The 19429-nt window shown below is 47.0% G+C and overlaps 1 protein-coding gene across 1 annotated transcript; it reads right to left on the minus strand.

Moving 5' to 3' along the window:
* Window positions 1–213: 213 nt before the first annotated feature.
* Window positions 214–19142, minus strand: LOC138355860 (uncharacterized). Its single transcript, XM_069311403.1, has 2 exons — window positions 19001–19142; window positions 214–953 (listed from the first exon to the last, which is right to left on the minus strand). The coding sequence occupies exons 1-2, from the start codon at window positions 19140–19142 to the stop codon at window positions 214–216; spliced, it is 882 nt and encodes a 293-aa protein (XP_069167504.1).
* Between the last annotated feature and the right edge of the window lie 287 nt (window positions 19143–19429).

Below are 19429 nucleotides of genomic sequence, written 5' to 3' on the forward strand. Positions count from 1 at the left end.
ATTTGCCATCTTCCAGCAGCTGGGCAAATCTCCCTTTGGCAGCTGAATCATTAAAGATCCATGCTATAAGGTATGTTGAAGATCTGTGCCTGATTTATTTGTAAAACATCTATGGTGATATATTGTCTGGTTCAAAAGCTTTAGTTGCATCTAGTGATGCTAGTTGTCTCATTCCTTCCTCTGTTGTTACGTCAATATTTGTCAGTCTCCCATCTAGGGGTTGCTTGTTCTTATGGTGCTGGCATCTGTTGTTATAGTGTTGGGATCTGTTGTTATAGTGTTGGGATCTGTTGTTATAGTGCTGGGATCTGTTGTTATAGTGTTGGGATCTGTTGTTATAGTGTTGGGATCTGTTGTTATAGTGTTGGGATCTGTTGCTATAGTGTTGGCATCTGTTGTTATAGTGTTGGCATCTGTTGTTATAGTGTTGGGATCTGTTGTTATAGTGTTGGCATCTGTTGTTATAGTGTTGGCATCTGTTGTTATAGTGTTGGGATCTGTTGTTATAGTGTTGGCATCTGTTGTTATAGTGTTGGGATCTGTTGTTATAGTGTTGGGATCTGTTGTTATAGTGTTGGGATCTGTTGTTATAGTGTTGGGATCTGTTGTTATAGTGTTGGGATCTGTTGTTATAGTGTTGGGATCTGTTGCTATAGTGTTGGCATCTGTTGTTATAGTGCTGGCATCTGTTGTTATAGTGTTGGCATCTGTTGTTATAGTGTTGGGATCTGTTGTTATAGTGTTGGGATCTGTTGTTATAGTGTTGGGATCTGTTGTTATAGTGTTGGGATCTGTTGTTATAGTGTTGGGATCTGTTGTTATAGTGTTGGGATCTGTTGTTATAGTGTTGGCATCTGTTGCTATAGTGTTGGGATCTGTTGCTATAGTCGTGGGATCTGTTGCTTTAGTGCTGGGATCTGTTGTGGGATCATGATCACTCCATGGAAACTTGCCTGCAACTTTCGTGAACGTTCACCTCTTCTCTTTTCATAATCCAGTTACTTGGTCATTTCTTGCCATTTTCCTATTTAAGTGAGTTATATAATAGTTTTCATTGTTTCTTTGCTTTGGCAGTAATATAATTGCCCAAGTTTCTTTGCAAATGCTCTTCTTATATTAATGTATTTGTTCCTAAGTCTTGTGCATCTATTACGGGTTTGTTCTAACCTTTGAGTTCCCCACCAATCCCTCCTGCTTTTCTATATATATATATGTGTATATATATATATATATATATATATATATATATATATATATATATATATATATATATATATATATATATATATATATATATATATAATATAGGAATGTACATTGGAATTATGAGAGTACATAGCAGTGATGTTTTTACATTCTTGTAAAGCGACTAACACACACATAGAGATTGGGACTTGGAGTTTCTTGAGAGTGTCTAGTGAACCCTGGGATATTATTGTGTTCTCTTATTCCCTTTCCTTATTGTTGGTCTGACTCTCTCCTTCTGACTCCTTGCATCTCAGTTGGATTTGATCCATCATTTCCTGGATATTCTTCCCTCTACGTTCTTCCTCCCTTTGTGTTAGTGTGTTAGTGTGTGTGTGTGTGTGTACTCACCTATATGTACTCACCTATATGTGCTTGCAGGATCGAGCATTGACTCTTGGATCCCGCCTTTCGAGCATCGGTTGTTTACAGCAATGACTCCTGTCCCATTTCCCTGTCCTTTTCCTGTGTGTGTGTGTGTGTGTGTGTGTGTGTGTGTGTGTGTGTGTGTGTGTGTGTGTGTGTGTGTGTTAGTGTACTCACCTAATTGTGCTTGCGGGGGTTGAGCTCTGGCTCTTTGGTCCCGCCTCTCAACCGTCAATCAACTGGTGTACAGATTCCTGAGCCTATTGGGCTCTATCATATCTACATTTGAAACTGTGAATGGAGTCAGCCTCCACCACATCATTTCCTAATGCATTCCATTTGCTAACTACTCTGACACTGAAAAAGTTCTTTCTAACGTCTCTGTGGCTCATTTGGGTACTCAGCTTCCACCTGTGTCCCCTTGTTCGCGTCCCACCAGTGTTGAAAAGTTCATCCTTGTTTACCCGGTCGATTCCCCTGAGGATTTTGTAGGTTGTGATCATGTCCCCCCTTACTCTTCTGTGAGTTCTGTTTTACTTTAGAAGAGTTTTAGAAGAGTTACTCTTCTGTTCTGTGAGTGTGAGTCTTCTGTGAGTGTGTGTGTGTGTGTGTGTGTGTGTGTGTGTGTGACTATATATGTACTATTTGTGCTTGCAGGATCGAGCTGTTAGCTCTTGGACCCCGCCTTTCTAACCGTCGGTTGTCTATTGTACTGATTCCAGACCTATTTTGCTCTATCAACAGTGCATATGCATACAGTGCAAATACTGTAATCCAGTTGGCACAAATGGATGAATACATTTATACATATCCATCCATTTGTGCCTACTGGATTCCAGTATTTGCACTTGGACCACCACATATTTCTCGACCGTGCTTGGGTGTGCCTGTAAGGTCGATCTTCAGCTCCATTGCCCCACCTTTCGAAGGGTGGTTCAGACGAGACTGCGATTCACAGCGCCCTAGTGACTTACCGTCTCCGCCCTTGTCCTTAAAGTTGTATGTATGGACTTGGCCAGCTCCGCTATACCCGCTCACACCCTCACAAGTGTGTGTGTGTGTGTGTGTGTGTGTGTGTGTGTGTGTGTGTGTGTGTGTGTGTGTGTGTGTGTGTGTGTGGCTGTGGTCTCCTTCACTACACAACCCGTTCACTCAATACTGTGAAAAGTGACTGCTCACAAACATCTTGCGTTTTCTGTTCGATAGGTTAGGTGGGCTGTTTGGGTTCGTGCGTGTCTGGTTAGGTTAGGAGGTTGGATTTGTTACGGAGTGGCAGATTAATTTAAATTAAGACAACAGTCTGTACTATCCTGCTTTATAATCTAATCTTAATGAGGATTGTATCTGTTTTCAACCTGTGTAGTGACTCAAGGTGTAGAATTGGTGTCTCGTGATGCAGCAGACACCTGGGGTGGTGTTGCAGCAGACACCTGGGTGGTGTTGCAGCAGACACCTGGGGTGGTGTTGCAGCAGACACCTGGGTGGTGTTGCAGCAGACACCTGGGGTGGTGTTGCAGCAGACACCTGGGTGGTGTTGCAGCAGACACCTGGGGTGGTGTTGCAGCAGACACCTGGGTGGTGTTGCAGCAGACACCTGGGGTGGTGTTGCAGCAGACACCTGGGGTGGTGTTGCAGCAGACACCTGGGGTGGTGTTGCAGCAGACACCTGGGGTGGTGTTGCAGCAGACACCTGGGGTGGTGTTGCAGCAGACACCTGGGGTGGTGTTGCAGCAGACACCTGGGGTGGTGTTGCAGCAGACACCTGGGGTGGTGTTGCAGCAGACACCTGGGGTGGTGTTGCAGCAGACACCTGGGTGGTGTTGCAGCAGACACCTGGGTGGTGTTGCAGCAGACACCTGGGTGGTGTTGCAGCAGACACCTGGGGTGGTGTTGCAGCAGACACCTGGGTGGTGTTGCAGCAGACACCTGGGGTGGTGTTGCAGCAGACACCTGGGGTGGTGTTGCAGCAGACACCTGGGGTGGTGTTGCAGCAGACACCTGGGTGGTGTTGCAGCAGACACCTGGGTGGTGTTGTAGCAGACACCTGGGGTGGTGTTGCAGCAGACACCTGGGGTGGTGTTGCAGCAGACACCTGGGGTGGTGTTGCAGCAGACACCTGGGGTGGTGTTGCAGCAGACACCTGGGGTGGTGTTGCAGCAGACACCTGGGGTGGTGTTGCAGCAGACACCTGGGGTGGTGTTGCAGCAGACACCTGGGGTGGTGTTGCAGCAGACACCTGGGGTGGTGTTGCAGCAGACACCTGGGGTGGTGTTGCAGCAGACACCTGGGGTGGTGTTGTAGCAGACACCTGGGGTGGTGTTGCAGCAGACACCTGGGGTGGTGTTGCAGCAGACACCTGGGGTGGTGTTGTAGCAGACACCTGGGTGGTGTTGTAGCAGACACCTGGGGTGGTGTTGTAGCAGACACCTGGGGTGGTGTTGTAGCAGACACCTGGGGTGGTGTTCCACCACACACCTGGCTGGTGTCTTACGAGAAGTCACGACATACCAAAATTAAGCTTAAGTGTTATCTTAGAATATGACTGTAAAGATAACACATTCGCAGAAAGACCAGTACAATGTTAACTAATACAATGTTGAATTAGCAATATGTATAACGAGGAATATCTATAGATAATCTTCAAGTATAAACGAGGATGATTGTTTAGTATGATGCTGGGCTGAAGGCCTATTAGCTAAACGAGGGTTGTTAAGGCCACCACAACAGTTTACTGACCAGTCACCGAGTATACTCTCATCCTGATGTTGTTGGTGTTAAAGATTCGCTACCTGGGACAAAAAGTCCCAAGTAGCACGGGCTATGGTGAGCCCGTAGATGATGCTCTCTCTCATCCTGAACGTGGTCTACAGCTAGAGTAAACTGCTAGTGTGTGTATATACTTGAGAAGCGAGGTATTCATCTCGGTGTATACAGACTTTGAGAGATGATATGTATAAGATGCAGTGTAATTGCACTGAACCACAGTGCAGTGTAATTGCACTGAACCACAGTGCAGTGTAATTGCACTGAACCACAGTGCAGTGTAATTGCACCACAGTAGAGACCAGTCCAGTATTCATTTACCTACACTTTGGGCGAGGAACGTTGTTATAGTGTGTATTAATACAATCATATTTATCAATGACACTGATCTGTTCGAGGTTAGAGGCCTGATGCTTGAGGCCAACCTCACCAAATTATTCCCAGTAATTTCTATTGGGTACGTGCCCAACATGGCCGGGTCGGGTCAGAACTAATCATATGACTACAGTACGATGCGAATTAGGAATTAACGGGTCTACCCGGGCTCGCTTGGTACCCTCATCTAATACTCGTGTGTATTTATAATACGTCACAATGGGTAATATCTTAACCTAATCAAATACTGAAACAGTGGTACAGATGTTTGACCTAATGGGCTGTTGGAAGGTAGAACTTGGTATTACTGAATTTGGACAAACCGGAAAAGGTTTTATATTTATGGTTCTAATAAACCCTAACCAAACCATCCTAAGGCTAATACACGCTATCTGAGGCCTAATAAAGTACATATATGTACTATACTAGTCCTTGGAATATTTTCGTTTTTTTAGCTTTATTTTTTTTTTTACCGGACTCTATAACGTGAATAGTACCAAATTCTACTGTCTTATTGTCCATTCCGTCATCATATGTGCGAAGATGCACATAGTTACACATGTACTGTCTTAACAGGAGGATGGTCGGTGTGGTACAACTGTCAGGGTGCTGGCTTTGTTGCTTACAATTGGAAAATATGTCGATATTATTCCGGTTTTTATGTTATTTATTTATCCAGTTATTTACATATCTCTCGCTCTTTCTCTCTTTCTGATATCTCTCTCTCTTTCTCTCTTTCTGATATCTCTCTCTCTTTCTCTCTTTCTGATATCTCTCTCTCTTTCTCTCTTTCTGAATGTTTGTCGACTTGACTCATTAGGAGCGATATCAAGGGTCGCGCGCGCATATCCTCGGAGGAGGCTTCGCAGCTGAGTGGACAGCGCTCGGGAGTCGTAGTCCTCAGGGTCCGGGTTCGTTTCCGGGCCGAGGCGGAAACAAATGGGCAGAGTTTCCTTCTCCTTGGTGCCGCTGTTCACATAGCGGTAAATAGGTACCTGGGAGTTTGGCAACTCCAAATGCCAATCGTATTGGCGTTTGCCTTTCCATTGGAGACTTTCGGCGACGTGGACAGGGGGAACCTGCTACATGGGTGACAGCTTCTCCCCAGTATCAACCTACCCTGGCTTTGTGCTCTGGTGAGGCTACTGCAGAGCGACAACCAGAGCGCAACTCTATAGTCTCCCGAGACAGATGGATGTCTACTACTACAGACTGCTTCCTGGGGATGCGTGTGTGCGCACGCGCATGTTAAAGAGAAATATATGTAGTAGACATAATAGAGAAAAATAGATTGGTTAGTAAGGCGGGATCCAAGAACCAATGCTAGATCCCTCAGGCACAAATAGGTGAATAGGTGAGTACACACACAGGCAATAAACATGATCTTGGCACCCCAGGTATATAATTATCAAATCACATACCACAGGGCGACTGAATGCGGGCTCTCAGAAACCAGTGAGGTTGGTCCGAAATATACAAACTGCCTTCAAATGATTCACCCCATTACAAGCCTTGAGAAGACCCACAGTGGAGTGAGTAATTTGTGAACATCTGATATGTAACAAGTGTGTTATGGAAAAAAAAGTAATGTATAAAGTAATGCAAAGGATAAAGTAATGCAAAGGATAGCCAAAGGTCATTTAAAGGAATTACTCTCAGTTTGTGTTGGTATATCAAATATTAGTTGATATACTCATTAGTAGAAACAAATGAATGCGAGTATAGTGTACATAGAATAATTATCAAGCAGAGCGCCATGAACACCAGTAAGAGAGAATCGTAAAATTATGACAACTAGTGAAGCAATCTTTTTTGAAATACGCGAGTAATCTACGGCAGCAGAAAATAGCGCTCACTTTCACATCCTCTCGAAAGAAAATGTAATCAAGCGCGCGCTAGTCTGTGATTTGCCAGAGTCACTCGCCATCATCCAATCAGCGAGGGCCTTCATCGGCGGACCGTCAGCGAGGGCTCTCATTGGCCGATTTGGTTCCGCTATACTGAATTAATGACATCTGGAGGCAGAGTTATCTTGATGGAATTGGCGTTTCGATTAATTTACGTCACTGGGCCTACTTGCAGGTTGTGAAGTTGTAGATTAATGTTATCACGCTAGGGGGGGGGGAGGACCTTGCTCTTGCAAGGGCAGAGTAGCATTTGTTATTATTTATTTATTTTGGATATTCTCGTAACTCTTGGCAGTGATTTGTACTCGAGTGACTTAGTACTCTGGTACTCTTGTGACTTGGTACTCTTGTAACTTGGTACTCTAGTAACTTGGTACTCTAGTGACTTGGTACACTGGTAATCTTGTGACTTGGTACTCTTGTGACTTGGTACTCTTGTAACTTGGTACTCTTGTAACTTGGTACTCTAGTAACTTGGTACTCTAGTAACTTGGTACTCTAGTAACTTGGTACTCTAGTGACTTGGTGCACTGGTAATCTTGTGACTTGGTACTCTTGTAACTTGGTACTCTTGTAACTTGGTACTCTAGTAACTTGGTACTCTTGTAACTTGGTACTCTTGTAACTTGGTACTCTTGTAACTTGGTACTCTTGTAACTTGGTACTCTAGTAACTTGGTACTCTAGTAACTTGGTACTCTAGTAACTTGGTACTCGAGTGACTGGAATAGACATTGCCCCATTCCACTGCTACTTTGTATGCTAGATAAGAAACTATTTAAAAATTACAGGACATAATTTTATGCTTAGCAACTTTTAAAACGTTTTACCCGTTAAACTTTGTCAAAAGCTTTAGAACCACCAAGAAACTTTGTTAAGTTTTAGAACCAAGAAACTTTGTCAAAAGATTTAGAACCATCAAGAAACTTTGTCAAAAGCTTTAGAATACCAAGAAACTGTCAAAAGATTTAGAATACCAAGAAACTTTGTCAAAAGATTTAGAATTATCAAGAAACTTTGTCAAAAGGTTTAGAACCTTCAAGAAACTTTGTCAAAAGTTTTAGAACAAAGAAACTTTGTCAAAAGCTTTAGAATACCAAGAAGCTTTGTCAAAAGATTTAGAACTACCAAGAAACTCAAGAGTTTTGGAAGCATCAAGAAACTTTGTCAAAAGGTTTATATGTCAAATATGGTACTTTGTCAAAAGGTTAAATGCAATATTACGTTGTCATATCCTGATTGATGCCATATTTCCCCGGCTTATAGGGATATGTTTTTTATGGCATAACAAATTAGTATGCTTCGTTATACATTTATTGAAAGTGTTCTTCTTTTGTAGGGGGACAACTTTTGATAATATGTATAAGTACATTCAATACGTTCCCTGGTGGCGCTGTGGTAACACACTCGTCCCACACTCGGCCTAGGTTCGTATCTTGACCGGGGAGGACTCACTAGGGGATAGGCTTAATTAACTGTAAGCCTTTCTTCACCCAGCAGTGATTGGGTACCTGGTTTTTAAACTATTGGCGACTTGTATTCCAGGGTTACTATATATATATATATATATATATATATATATATATATATATATATATATATATATATATATATATATATATATAATATATATAATATGTTAAATATGACCGAAAAAGTAAGATTAATAATTCTACCACGAATTTTCTCAATATTTCTTACGTTTCTTTTTACTGTCGATGGTAATTGAAAAATCAATTCTCCAAAATTCATTTTTATTTCTAGTCAGACGGGACGCTTGAACGCGTTTCGTAATAACGTATTACATTTTCAAAGACTTTAGTTTACACACACACAACTTGTAACCTGAAAACACTTAAGAGTTTTACTAATTCTCACGCTAAACAGCTTGTCTTATATACTCGCATTTGGGTGAGGTGATAAGTTGAAACAGTTTTGGATGAGATGAACAAACTTTTGACCAACACAAAACAGAACACGGATCAATGGGTATAAATTGGATAAGTGAAAGGGAAGAATGGAAGTAACTGCAAAGGGCCTATTGGCCTATATTTCCTCTTGATGCTTCTATATTGGTACGGAGTCTTGAAGTGGGTAGAATATAGTTGTGCATTAATTGGCTGTTGATTGCTGGTGTTGACTTTTTGATGTGTAGTGCCTCGCAGATGTCAAGCCGCCTACTATCGCTGTAGCTATCGATGATTTCTGTGTTGTTTGCTAAGACTTCTCTGGTGATGGTTTGGTTGTGGGAAGAGATTATATGTTCCTTAATGGAGCCCTGTTGCTTATGCATCGTTAATCGCCTGGAAAGAGTTGTTGTTGTCTTGCCTATATACTGAGTTCTTTGGGGGCTTACAGTCCCCAAGTTGACATTTGAAGGCATAGATGACGTTAGTCTCTTTTAAGGCATTCTGTTTTGTGTCTGGAGAGTTTCTCATGAGTAGGCTGGCCGGTTTTTTGGTTTTATAGTAAATGGTCAATTGTATCTTCTGATTTTTGTCTGTAGGGATAACGTTCCTATTAACAATATCTTTCAGGACCCTTTCCTCCATTTTATGAGCTGTGGAAAAGAAGTTCGTGTAAAATAGTCTAATAGGGGGTACAGGTGTTGTATTAGTTGACTCTTCAGAGGTTGCATGGCGTTTCACCTTCCTTTTTATGATGTCTTCAACGAAACCATTGGAGAAGCCGTTGTTGACTAGGACCTGCCTTACCCTACAGAGTTCTTCGTCGACTTGCTTCCATCCTGAGCTGTGGCTGAGAGCACGGTCGACGAAAGCGTTGACAACACTTCTCTTGTACCTGTCTGGGCAGTCACTGTTAGCACTGAGGCACATTCCTATGTTTGTTTCCTTAGTGTAGACTGCAGTGTGGAAACCTCCGCTCCTTTCCGTGACTGTTACATCTAGAAACGGCAGCTTCCCATCCTTCTCCATCTCGTAAGTGAAACTCAACACAGAATTCTGCTCGAATGCCTCATTCAGCTCCCGCAGACGTCTGACATCAGGTACCTGTGTAAAAATGTCGTCAACATATCTGCAGTATATGGCAGGCTTCAAGTTCATGCCAACTAAGACCTTCTGTTCGATGGTACCCATGTAGAAATTCGCAAACAGGACACCTAGGGGAGAACCCAATGGCGACCCCATCTACTTGCTTATACATGTGCCCATCAGGGCTCAAGAAGGGTGTCTCTTTAGTACAAGCTTGGAGTAGTTTCCTTAGAATGTTTTCTGGCATGTCAAGAGGAGTACAGGCCGGATCACGATACACTCTGTCCTCTATCATCCCGATTGTTTCATGCACAGGTACATTGGTAAACAGTGATTCTACGTCCAACGAGGTTCTTATCCCTGTGGCCCGTGCTCCCCACAGTAAGTCAGCAAATTCCTTTGGAGACTTCAGGCTGAAGGCGCAAGGGACATAAGGGGTCAGCAAGCCGTTGAGTCGCTTCGCCAGTCTGTACGTGGGTGTGGGTATCTGGCTGATGATTGGCCGAAGTGGGTTTCCAGGCTTGTGTGTCTTGACATTTCTATACATACCCAGGTTTGTATTCCCCAATAATCTTTGACAGGTGGAGTACGGATTTCTTGGCGTTCACATTTTCGATCAATCTGTTTACCTTTGTTTTCAGTTCGGCTGTAGTGTCCTTCGTTACCCTTTGGAATTTAGTTTGGTCAGAGAGTATGAGGTTAATTTTCGCCAGATATTCGTCTATTTTAAGAATGACGTATATTGGCAACTTGCCACCTCTCCTGACGACTATCTCCTTGTTCTCACGAAGGCTCTTAGCTGCCGCTTTGAGCTCGGGGCACAGTATGGTGCTTCTGTAGTTGCCTCGAATCTTTCCTCCTTCTGCAATAAGTTCTGCTAGCAAGGTCTTTGGTGGTGACCTTCTTTTGTGTCTCGAGGTCGAATATGTCGTCCAACAGGATCTCCAACTCCACTTTCCGGGCCATCTCACTTGGTCTGGACATAACGGGACAGTTTATGCCCAGATTTAGGAGTTGGTCCTCAGTGAGGTTGATTCCTGCAAGGTTCAGGAAGTCTCTGGGTCGTGGATTAATGCACAACTATATTCTACCCACTTCAAGACTCCGTACCAATATAGAAGCATCAAGAGGAAGTCTTAAACAGTCTCTGTGGTGTAGTGGTAAGACACTCGCCTGGCGTTCCGCGAGCGCTTTGTCATGGGTTCGTATCCTGGCCGGGGAGGATTTACTGGGCGCAATTCCTTAACTGTAGCCTCTGTTTAACGCAACAGTAAAATGTGTACTTGGTTGTAACAACGATTCTTCGCGGCGGGGATCGTATTCCAGGGACCATAGGATTAAGGACTTGCCCGAAACGCTACGCGTACTAGTGGCTGTACAAGAATGTAACAACTCTTGTATATATCTTAAAACAAAAAAAAAAAAAGTATAGGCCAGGAAGTATAGGCCAATAGGCACTTTGCAGTTACTGCCAATCTTCCCTTTCACTTATCCAATTTATACCCCTTGATCCGTGTTCTGTCTTGTGTTGGTCAAAAGTTTGTTCACTTTATCCAACACTGTTTCAACATATCACCTCACCCAAATGCGAGTATATAAGACAAGCTGTTTAGCGTGAGAATTAGTAAAACTCTTAAGTGTTTTCAGGTAACAAGTTGTGTGTGTGTAAACTAAAGTCTTTGAAAATATAATACGTTATTACGAAACGCGTTCAAGCGTCGCTTCAGACTAGAAATAAAAATGAATTTTGGAGAATTGATTTTTCAATTACCATCGACAGTAAAAAGAAACGTAAGAAATATTGAGAAAATTCGTGTTAGCATTATTAATCTTACTTTTTCGGTCATATTTAACAACACATGTTTACAAGAAATACTGCTATCAAAATATACTAAAATATATATAATATGAAACAGAAAACACGTGTCATGTCCCCCAGCAAATATGATAGTTTTTGTAGTTTTGCCTCAGAGTTGGAAGATGGGTTAATCCCCGCCACGCCCTATACTAATCCCCGCCACGCCCCCTACACTAATCCCAGCCACGCCCTATACTAATCCCCGCCACGCCCCCTACACTAATCCCAGCCACGCCCCCTACACTAATCCCCGCCACGCCCTACACTAATCCCCGCCACGCCCCCTACACTAATCCCCGCCACGCCCCCTACACTAATCCCAGCCACGCCCTATACTAATCCCCGCCACGCCCCCTACACTAATCCCAGCCACGCCCTACACTAATCCAAGCCACGCCCCCTACACTAATCCCAGCCACGCCCTATACTAATCCCCGCCACGCCCCCTACACTAATCCCCGCCACGCCCCCTACACTAATCCCAGCCACGCCCTATACTAATCCCCGCCACGCCCCCTACACTAATCCCAGCCACGCCCCCTACACTAATCCCCGCCACGCCCTACACTAATCCAAGCCACGCCCCCTACACTAATCCCAGCCACGCCCCCTACACTAATCCCAGCCACGCCCCCCTACACTAATCCCCGCCACACCCCTACACTAATCCCAGCCACGCCCTATACTAATCCCCGCCACGCCCCCTACACTAATCCCAGCCACGCCCCCTACACTAATCCCCGCCACGCCCTACACTAATCCAAGCCACGCCCCCTACATTAATCCCAGCCACGCCCCCTACACTAATCCCAGCCACGCCCTCTACACTAATCCCTGCCACGCCCCCTACACTAATCCCTGCCACTCCCTACACTAATCCCTGCCACGCCCCCTACACTAATCCCAGCCACGCCCCCTACACTAATCCCAGCCACGCCCCCTACACTAATCCCAGCCACGCCCCCTACACTAATCCCTGTCACGCCCTACACTAATCCCTGCCACGCCCCCTACACTAATCCCAGCCACGCCCCCTACACTAATCCCAGCCACGCCCCTACACTAATCCCTGCCACGCCCTACACTAATCCCTGCCACGCCCTACACTAATCCCTGCCACGCCCTACACTAATCCCTGCCACGCCCTACACTAATCCCTGCCACGCCCTACAATAATCCCCGCCACGCCCTACACTAATCCCCGCCACGTCCTACACTAATCCCCGCCACGCCCTACACTAATCCCTGCCACTCCCTACTCTAATCCCTGCCAAGCCCTACTCTAATCCCCGCCACGCCCTACACTAATCCCCGCCACGCCCCTACACTAATCCCCGCCACGCCATACACTAATCCCCACCACGTCATACACTAATCCCCACCACGCCATACACTAATCCCCGCCACGCCCTACACTAATCCCCACCACGCCATACACTAATCCCCACCACGCCCCTACACTAATCCCCACCACGCCCTACACTAATCCCCACCACGCCCTACACTAATCCCCGCCACGCCCTACACTAATCCCCGCCACGCCCTACACTAATCCCCGCCACGCCCTACACTAATCCCCGCCACGCCCTACATTAATCCCCGCCACGGCCTACACTAATCCCCATCACGCCATACACTAATCCCCACCACGCCCTACATTAATCCCCGCCACGGCCTACACTAATCCCCATCACGCCATACACTAATCCCCACCACGCCCCCTACACTAATCCCCGCCACGCCATACACTAATCCCTGCCACTCCCTACTCTAATCCCTGCCAAGCCCTACTCTAATCCCCGCCACGCCCTACACTAATCCCCGCCACGCCCTACACTAATCCCCACCACGCCCCCTACACTAATCCCCGCCACGCCCTACACTAATCCCCACCACGCCCTACATTAATCCCTACCACGCCCTACACTAATCCCCACCACGCCCTACACTAATCCCCACCACGCCCTACACTAATCCCCACCACGCCCCTACACTAATCCCCACCACGCCCCTACACTAATCCCCACCACGCCCCTACATTAATCCCCACCACGCCCCTACACTAATCCCCACCACGCCCCTACACTAATCCCCACCACGCCCCTACACTAATCCCTACCACGCCCTACACTAATCCCCGCCACGCCCTACTCTAATCCCCACCCACGCCCCTACACTAATCCCTACCACGCCCTACACTAATCCCCACCACGCCCCACACTAATCCCCACCACGCCATACACTAATCCCCCCCACCACCATCCCCCCTTCCCCCCACCACCATCCTCCCCCCCAGGAAGGCTACGAGACTGGGCCAATAGGCTCACGCCCTCCACACTAGTTGCCAGCCAATAGCGTCTCATCTTTCCGCTCGTTGCAACCACCTCAGTGACATTCAGATTACATTTGTGTCCCAAATAATATTTGTTATTCATCACCTGGAGTCTGAGGGTGCACCGTACCGTAGTGTGTGGTGCACCGTACTGTAGTGTGTGGTGCACCGTACCGTAGTGTGTGGTGCACCGTACCGTAGTGTGTGGTGCACCGTACTGTAGTGTGTGGTGCACCGTACCGTAGTGTGTGGTGCACCGTACTGTAGTGTGTGGTGCACCGTACCGTAGTGTGTGGTGCACCGTACCGTAGTGTGTGGTGCACCGTACCGTAGTGTGTGGTGCACCGTACTGTAGTGTGTGGTGCACCGTACCGTAGTGTGTGGTGCACCGTACCGTAGTGTGTGGTGCACCGTACCGTAGTGTGGTGCACCGTACCGTAGTGTGTGGTGCACCGTACCGTAGTGTGTGGTGCACCGTACCGTAGTGTGTGGTGCACCGTACCGTAGTGTGTGGTGCACCGTACCGTAGTGTGTGGTGCACCGTACCGTAGTGTGTGGTGCACCGTACTGTAGTGTGTGGTGCACCGTACCGTAGTGTGTGGTGCACTGTACTGTAGTGTGTGGTGCACCGTACCGTAGTGTGTGGTGCACCGTACCGTAGTGTGTGGTGCACCGTACCGTAGTGTGTGGTGCACTGTACTGTAGTGTGTGGTGCACCGTACCGTAGTGTGTGGTGCACCGTACCGTAGTGTGTGGTGCACCGTACTGTAGTGTGTGGTGCACCGTACTGTAGTGTGTGGTGCACCGTACTGTAGTGTGTGGTGCACCGTACTGTAGTGTGTGGTGCACCGTACTGTAGTGTGTGGTGCACCGTACTGTAGTGTGTGGTGCACCGTACTGTAGTGTGTGGTGCACCGTACTGTAGTGTGTGGTGCACCGTACCGTAGTGTGTGGTGCACCGTACTGTAGTGTGTGGTGCACCGTACTGTAGTGTGTGGTGCACCGTACTGTAGTGTGTGGTGCACCGTACTGTAGTGTGTGGTGCACCGTACTGTAGTGTGTGGTGCACCGTACTGTAGTGTGTGGTGCACCGTACTGTAGTGTGTGGTGCACCGTACTGTAGTGTGGTGCACCGTACTGTAGTGTGGTGCACCGTACTGTAGTGTGGTGCACCGTACGGTAGTGTGTGGTGCACCGTACTGTAGTGTGTGGTGCACCGTACTGTAGTGTGGTGCACCGTACTGTAGTGTGGTGCACCGTACCGTAGTGTGTGGTGCACCGTACCGTGTGGTGCACCGTACCATAACGTGTGGCGCACCGTACTGTAGTGTGGTGCACCGTACTGTAGTGTGGTGCACTGTACCGTAGTGTGTGGTGCACCGTACCGTGTGGTGCACCGTACTGTAGTGTGGTGCACTGTACCGTAGTGTGTGGTGCACCGTACCGTGTGGTGCACCGTACTGTAGTGTGTGGTGCACCGTACCGTAGTGTGTGGTGCACCGTACCGTGTGGTGCACCGTACCATAACGTGTGGTGCACCGTAGCGTACGGTGTAGTGCACCTTGCGTGCACCGGACATCAGGATACACAAACATCATTTTTAACACAGTTAAAATGTTCGTTTAACCACTAAAAACACACCTCGTTAACCGGGGTACCAGGGAGTAACGGGGGAGAGTAACCGGGACCTCGCATACCTAACGAGGCATTTAATACCCTTCCATCATAGTTTGTAATTAAATAATTACAAATCTATATATCCTATATATGTGCGGTCGATATATGACCGGGGACTGTAATGGTCACTGACTGGGTATGACTGATATATAATCATCGTTGATATATATATATCATCTTGCACCTGATATATATATATCATCTTGCGGCTGTAGGTCGCAGGCGGGAGGGGATTGTCTTCTCAATATTTTGTCAATAGGTTCGTTGGGTCAAGGTTGATTGATTGACTGACTTGCTGTGTATCCCTCCATATTGCCTTCTATCATTCTTCCTGCCTCTCTTCTTTCCCTTCTTACCTCTCTCTTTCTCTCCCCTCTCTCTCTCTCTCCCATCCTTCACGCCTCCCTCCCTTCCTCTCTCGCTCCCTCCCTCTATCCCCTCCCTTCGTCTCTCCTTCTCCCTCTTCCTTTCATCCTCCCTCCACCCGCACGTCTCTATCCTTTCTCCTTCTCTCTTTCTACCTCCCCCTCTTATTCTGACCCTCCTCTATCCCACACCCCTTCTCCGTCTCTTCCTCTTTCATCTGCCTTTGCACCTGCCCTTTCCACATGCTTCTTTCCGCTTGCCTCTCCCTTCTTCCTGGCTCTGTTCCTCGCCCCCATGAGAGAGAAACGAGGTATACCACTCTACAGTATCCAAAGTTATCCTCATAGGTAAACTAAGACCTTAGGTGTTTACCCCAAAACCGCTCCAGACTCCATCGAGAACCTTCCCTCTCTCTACGCAGGTAATCTCACAGCTCAACAAAGAATATTCCAGAATGATCTCAGCAAATCGGCTGAGAACGCACTATGTTGCGCGCTCCGACCTCTTGCAAGAATTCCTCCTTCCTCCCAGCTCCTCCTCAGCCACCGTCTGGCCCCAGCTCCTGGCCTACCTTAGCTCACCTGTTATCAATTCCGTCCTGAGTAGCCCACTTCGAGCCAACACATTTCACCAATCATTTTGAAACATAACTGAACTCCCTTCAAAACACTTTGGTCCTACCTGGGAAATTTCTAAAGTCATATCCTTCCTAAACCCTCCCACCAGAACCTCTCAAAACTCCACAGATATTTTCAGAAGCCCAATAGAGCCTCTTTTTAAAATCACAAGAGTTTTCTAGAAACCTCTCGAGTGCCTCAGTTTGCCTAGAATGCTTCTGAAGCTGACATTCTCGCAGGAGCCGGTATCCGAGAGACTAAGATGCCTGGTCCTTCACCTCCGTCAGTTAGCATAAACATCACTCACTTCACTCGTGCAGCCTTGAGGACACTGCAATCCCAGAACCCCCAATTTGTTATAGTTCCCCCTGATACTGTTGGTATAACCAAGGCTGTTGCTCTAACCCGTCCTCCTGCAAAGAACGTCGCTTTCCGCTCGTACATAAGGCCAACAATGTGTCGTACTAGAAAATGGACGCGGTTGGCGAAAGTGACGTACTGTCCCGTTTTCTGTTTTGGGTCCTGTGGTAGGTTAGGAGAGGACACTTTACACTGACCGTTTTGTTGAGGTTGGGGAACCTTAGGAGGACGGGGCTGGTCGCTCACCGTCTAGCAGCGTCTCACAAACTCCCATCAAAGACGTTCCAGGATCCTTCAGAATCCTTCTGGGAATCCCTGAGAGGGATTCCCAGACAGGCCCTCCCCAGGACTCGTGCCGGGACCCGGTATCCAAGGGACTAAGCGGGTCGGGCCGTCACCTCCAGCACCACACGTCACCAACTTCTCCAAGACACAGATCGCTTAAGACTCCAAGTTGTCGCTATCCAGGAGGTAATCTTGGGGAAACTGTGACATGGGTGAGGCCAAGGAGAGGGAGGGAGGGGGGGGGGGGGGAGTGAGGGAGAAGGGGAAAGTTAGGGAGAGAATATTAAGAGGGATTGAAAGGTGTGTGTGTGTGTGTGTGTGTGTGTGTGTGTGTGTGTGTGTGTGTGTGTGTGTGTGTGTGTGTGTGTGTGTATTTTCGTTCGTGTTCTCACCTAGTTTGACTTTTCACTCGTTTTGTTTATATAAAGAGGGTTACCCGGCGGTGCCCGGGATATTCTGTCTTGTCCCGTCGCCCATTCCACCCATCTTATTTTCCCCTTTCCCCATATGCCCCCTTTCCCCTCCTCTCCCCCTCACCCTCTCCCTTATCATCCCCCTCTCCTCGTTACCCCCTCCCCTTCCCCTCATCTCCCTACCCTCCCCTCTCCCCACTTTACCCTCATCTCACTATTCTCCCCCTTACCTCATCTTCCTTTCCTCACCCTCATCTCCCTACCCTCTCTCCTCTCCCCACTTACACCCTCATATCCCTCCCATCTCTCCCCTTACCCTAAACTATTTACCCTCCCCCTTTACCCTAATCTCCTTACCTCCCCTTACCCTAATCTCCCTACCCCCCACTCCTCTCGAATCTTAAAGAGACAGGCATGTATTAAAAATATACATATTTATGTGTATTTATGTACATATACACTAATGTACATATGGCATATATGTGTGTATATATATATATGTATATATATACATATATAAAAAAGGGGTACCCGGCTCCACCCGGGTACTTACCCGCCCCCTCTTCCCCATCACCCTTTTGATCCTACTCCTCCATATCCCCCCCCTTTTTACCCATCTTCGTCCCTTCACTTTCTCCACCCATTCCCCCTCACCCCCCCCCCCCCTCCACTCCCTCCCGATCTCTTAGAAAGTTAATGATTAAGAAGCACTGAAACCACTGTATTCATCAGTCGAAAAATATATTATCGCTAACAAACTCTATGGGAAACACGCCATATATTTCACTTTTGACGCCATGACAACTCATAAGGAGTCATTATAAGTTCTACTGTTTTTTAAAACATTTAACTTGGACCTGCCCTAACCAACCTATGTCCGTCCCGTACCACAGACCATTCCCCATTGCAAAGTTGGATGAGGCTAGCCCCAAGTGTCTGCAATGGCCACCAATTTTGGATAGGTAATCAAATAGACAAACAGATTTTCTTATACTATACATACTTTTAAAAGTGTGAGTCGAATTGATATCGCTAATTTCCTCACTTAACGTATTCCACTTATTTACAACTCTTAAATTGGTGAAGTTCCTTCTCACATCACTATGCCTGTGTGTGTGTATATGTCCTCCAAGCTTCAGCTGGAGATTCTCTTTCTCTCTCTCTCTCTCTCTCTCTCTCTCTCTCTCTCTCTCTCTCTCTCTCTCTCTCTCTCTCTCTCTCTCTCTCTCTCTCTCTCTCTCTCTTTCTCTCTCTCTCTCTCTCTCTCTCTCTCTCTCTCTCTCTCTCTCTCTCTCTCTCTCTCTCTCTCTCTCTCTCTCTCTCTCTCTCTCTCTCTCTCTCTCTCTCTCTCTCTCTCGCTCGCTCCTTCCCCTTTTTTCTCTGCTTGTTCTCTTCTAATGTTCCTCGTGCCTCCCATTCCCTTCAATTTATCTCCCCTGCTAACTTTCTACTCCTCTCTGTTCTTCTGTGTCTTCCCCATTCCCTAATTTTCCCTTTTCCTCTTCCTTCTTAACATTATCGTTATGTCTCCTTTTGTATTTATCTTCCTTTTGCTTACTCTTCCCTGCCCTCTCCTCACCCCCCATCTTTCCCATTTGCTTCCCCTCACTCCTCCTCCCCTTTCTCCCTCCCCTCTCCTCAACCCCCTCCCCTCTTCCCCTTTGATCACCCTCTTCTTACATTGACACTCTTCTCATTTTCTCTCTTGCCTCACCTTTTATTACCCCCTCTCCCTTGTCTCTCCCCCTCCCCTCACATTCCTCTCGTGGTCATTCACTCCCTCCACTCTTCCACATTTACTCTCCCTCTCTCCCATTCAGCCTTCTCTCCCCTCTCTCCCATTTAGCCTTGTCTCCCCTCTCTCCCATTCAGC

The sequence above is a fragment of the Procambarus clarkii genome, chromosome 69, assembly GCF_040958095.1.
Source record: "Procambarus clarkii isolate CNS0578487 chromosome 69, FALCON_Pclarkii_2.0, whole genome shotgun sequence".
Taxonomy (NCBI): domain Eukaryota; kingdom Metazoa; phylum Arthropoda; class Malacostraca; order Decapoda; family Cambaridae; genus Procambarus; species Procambarus clarkii.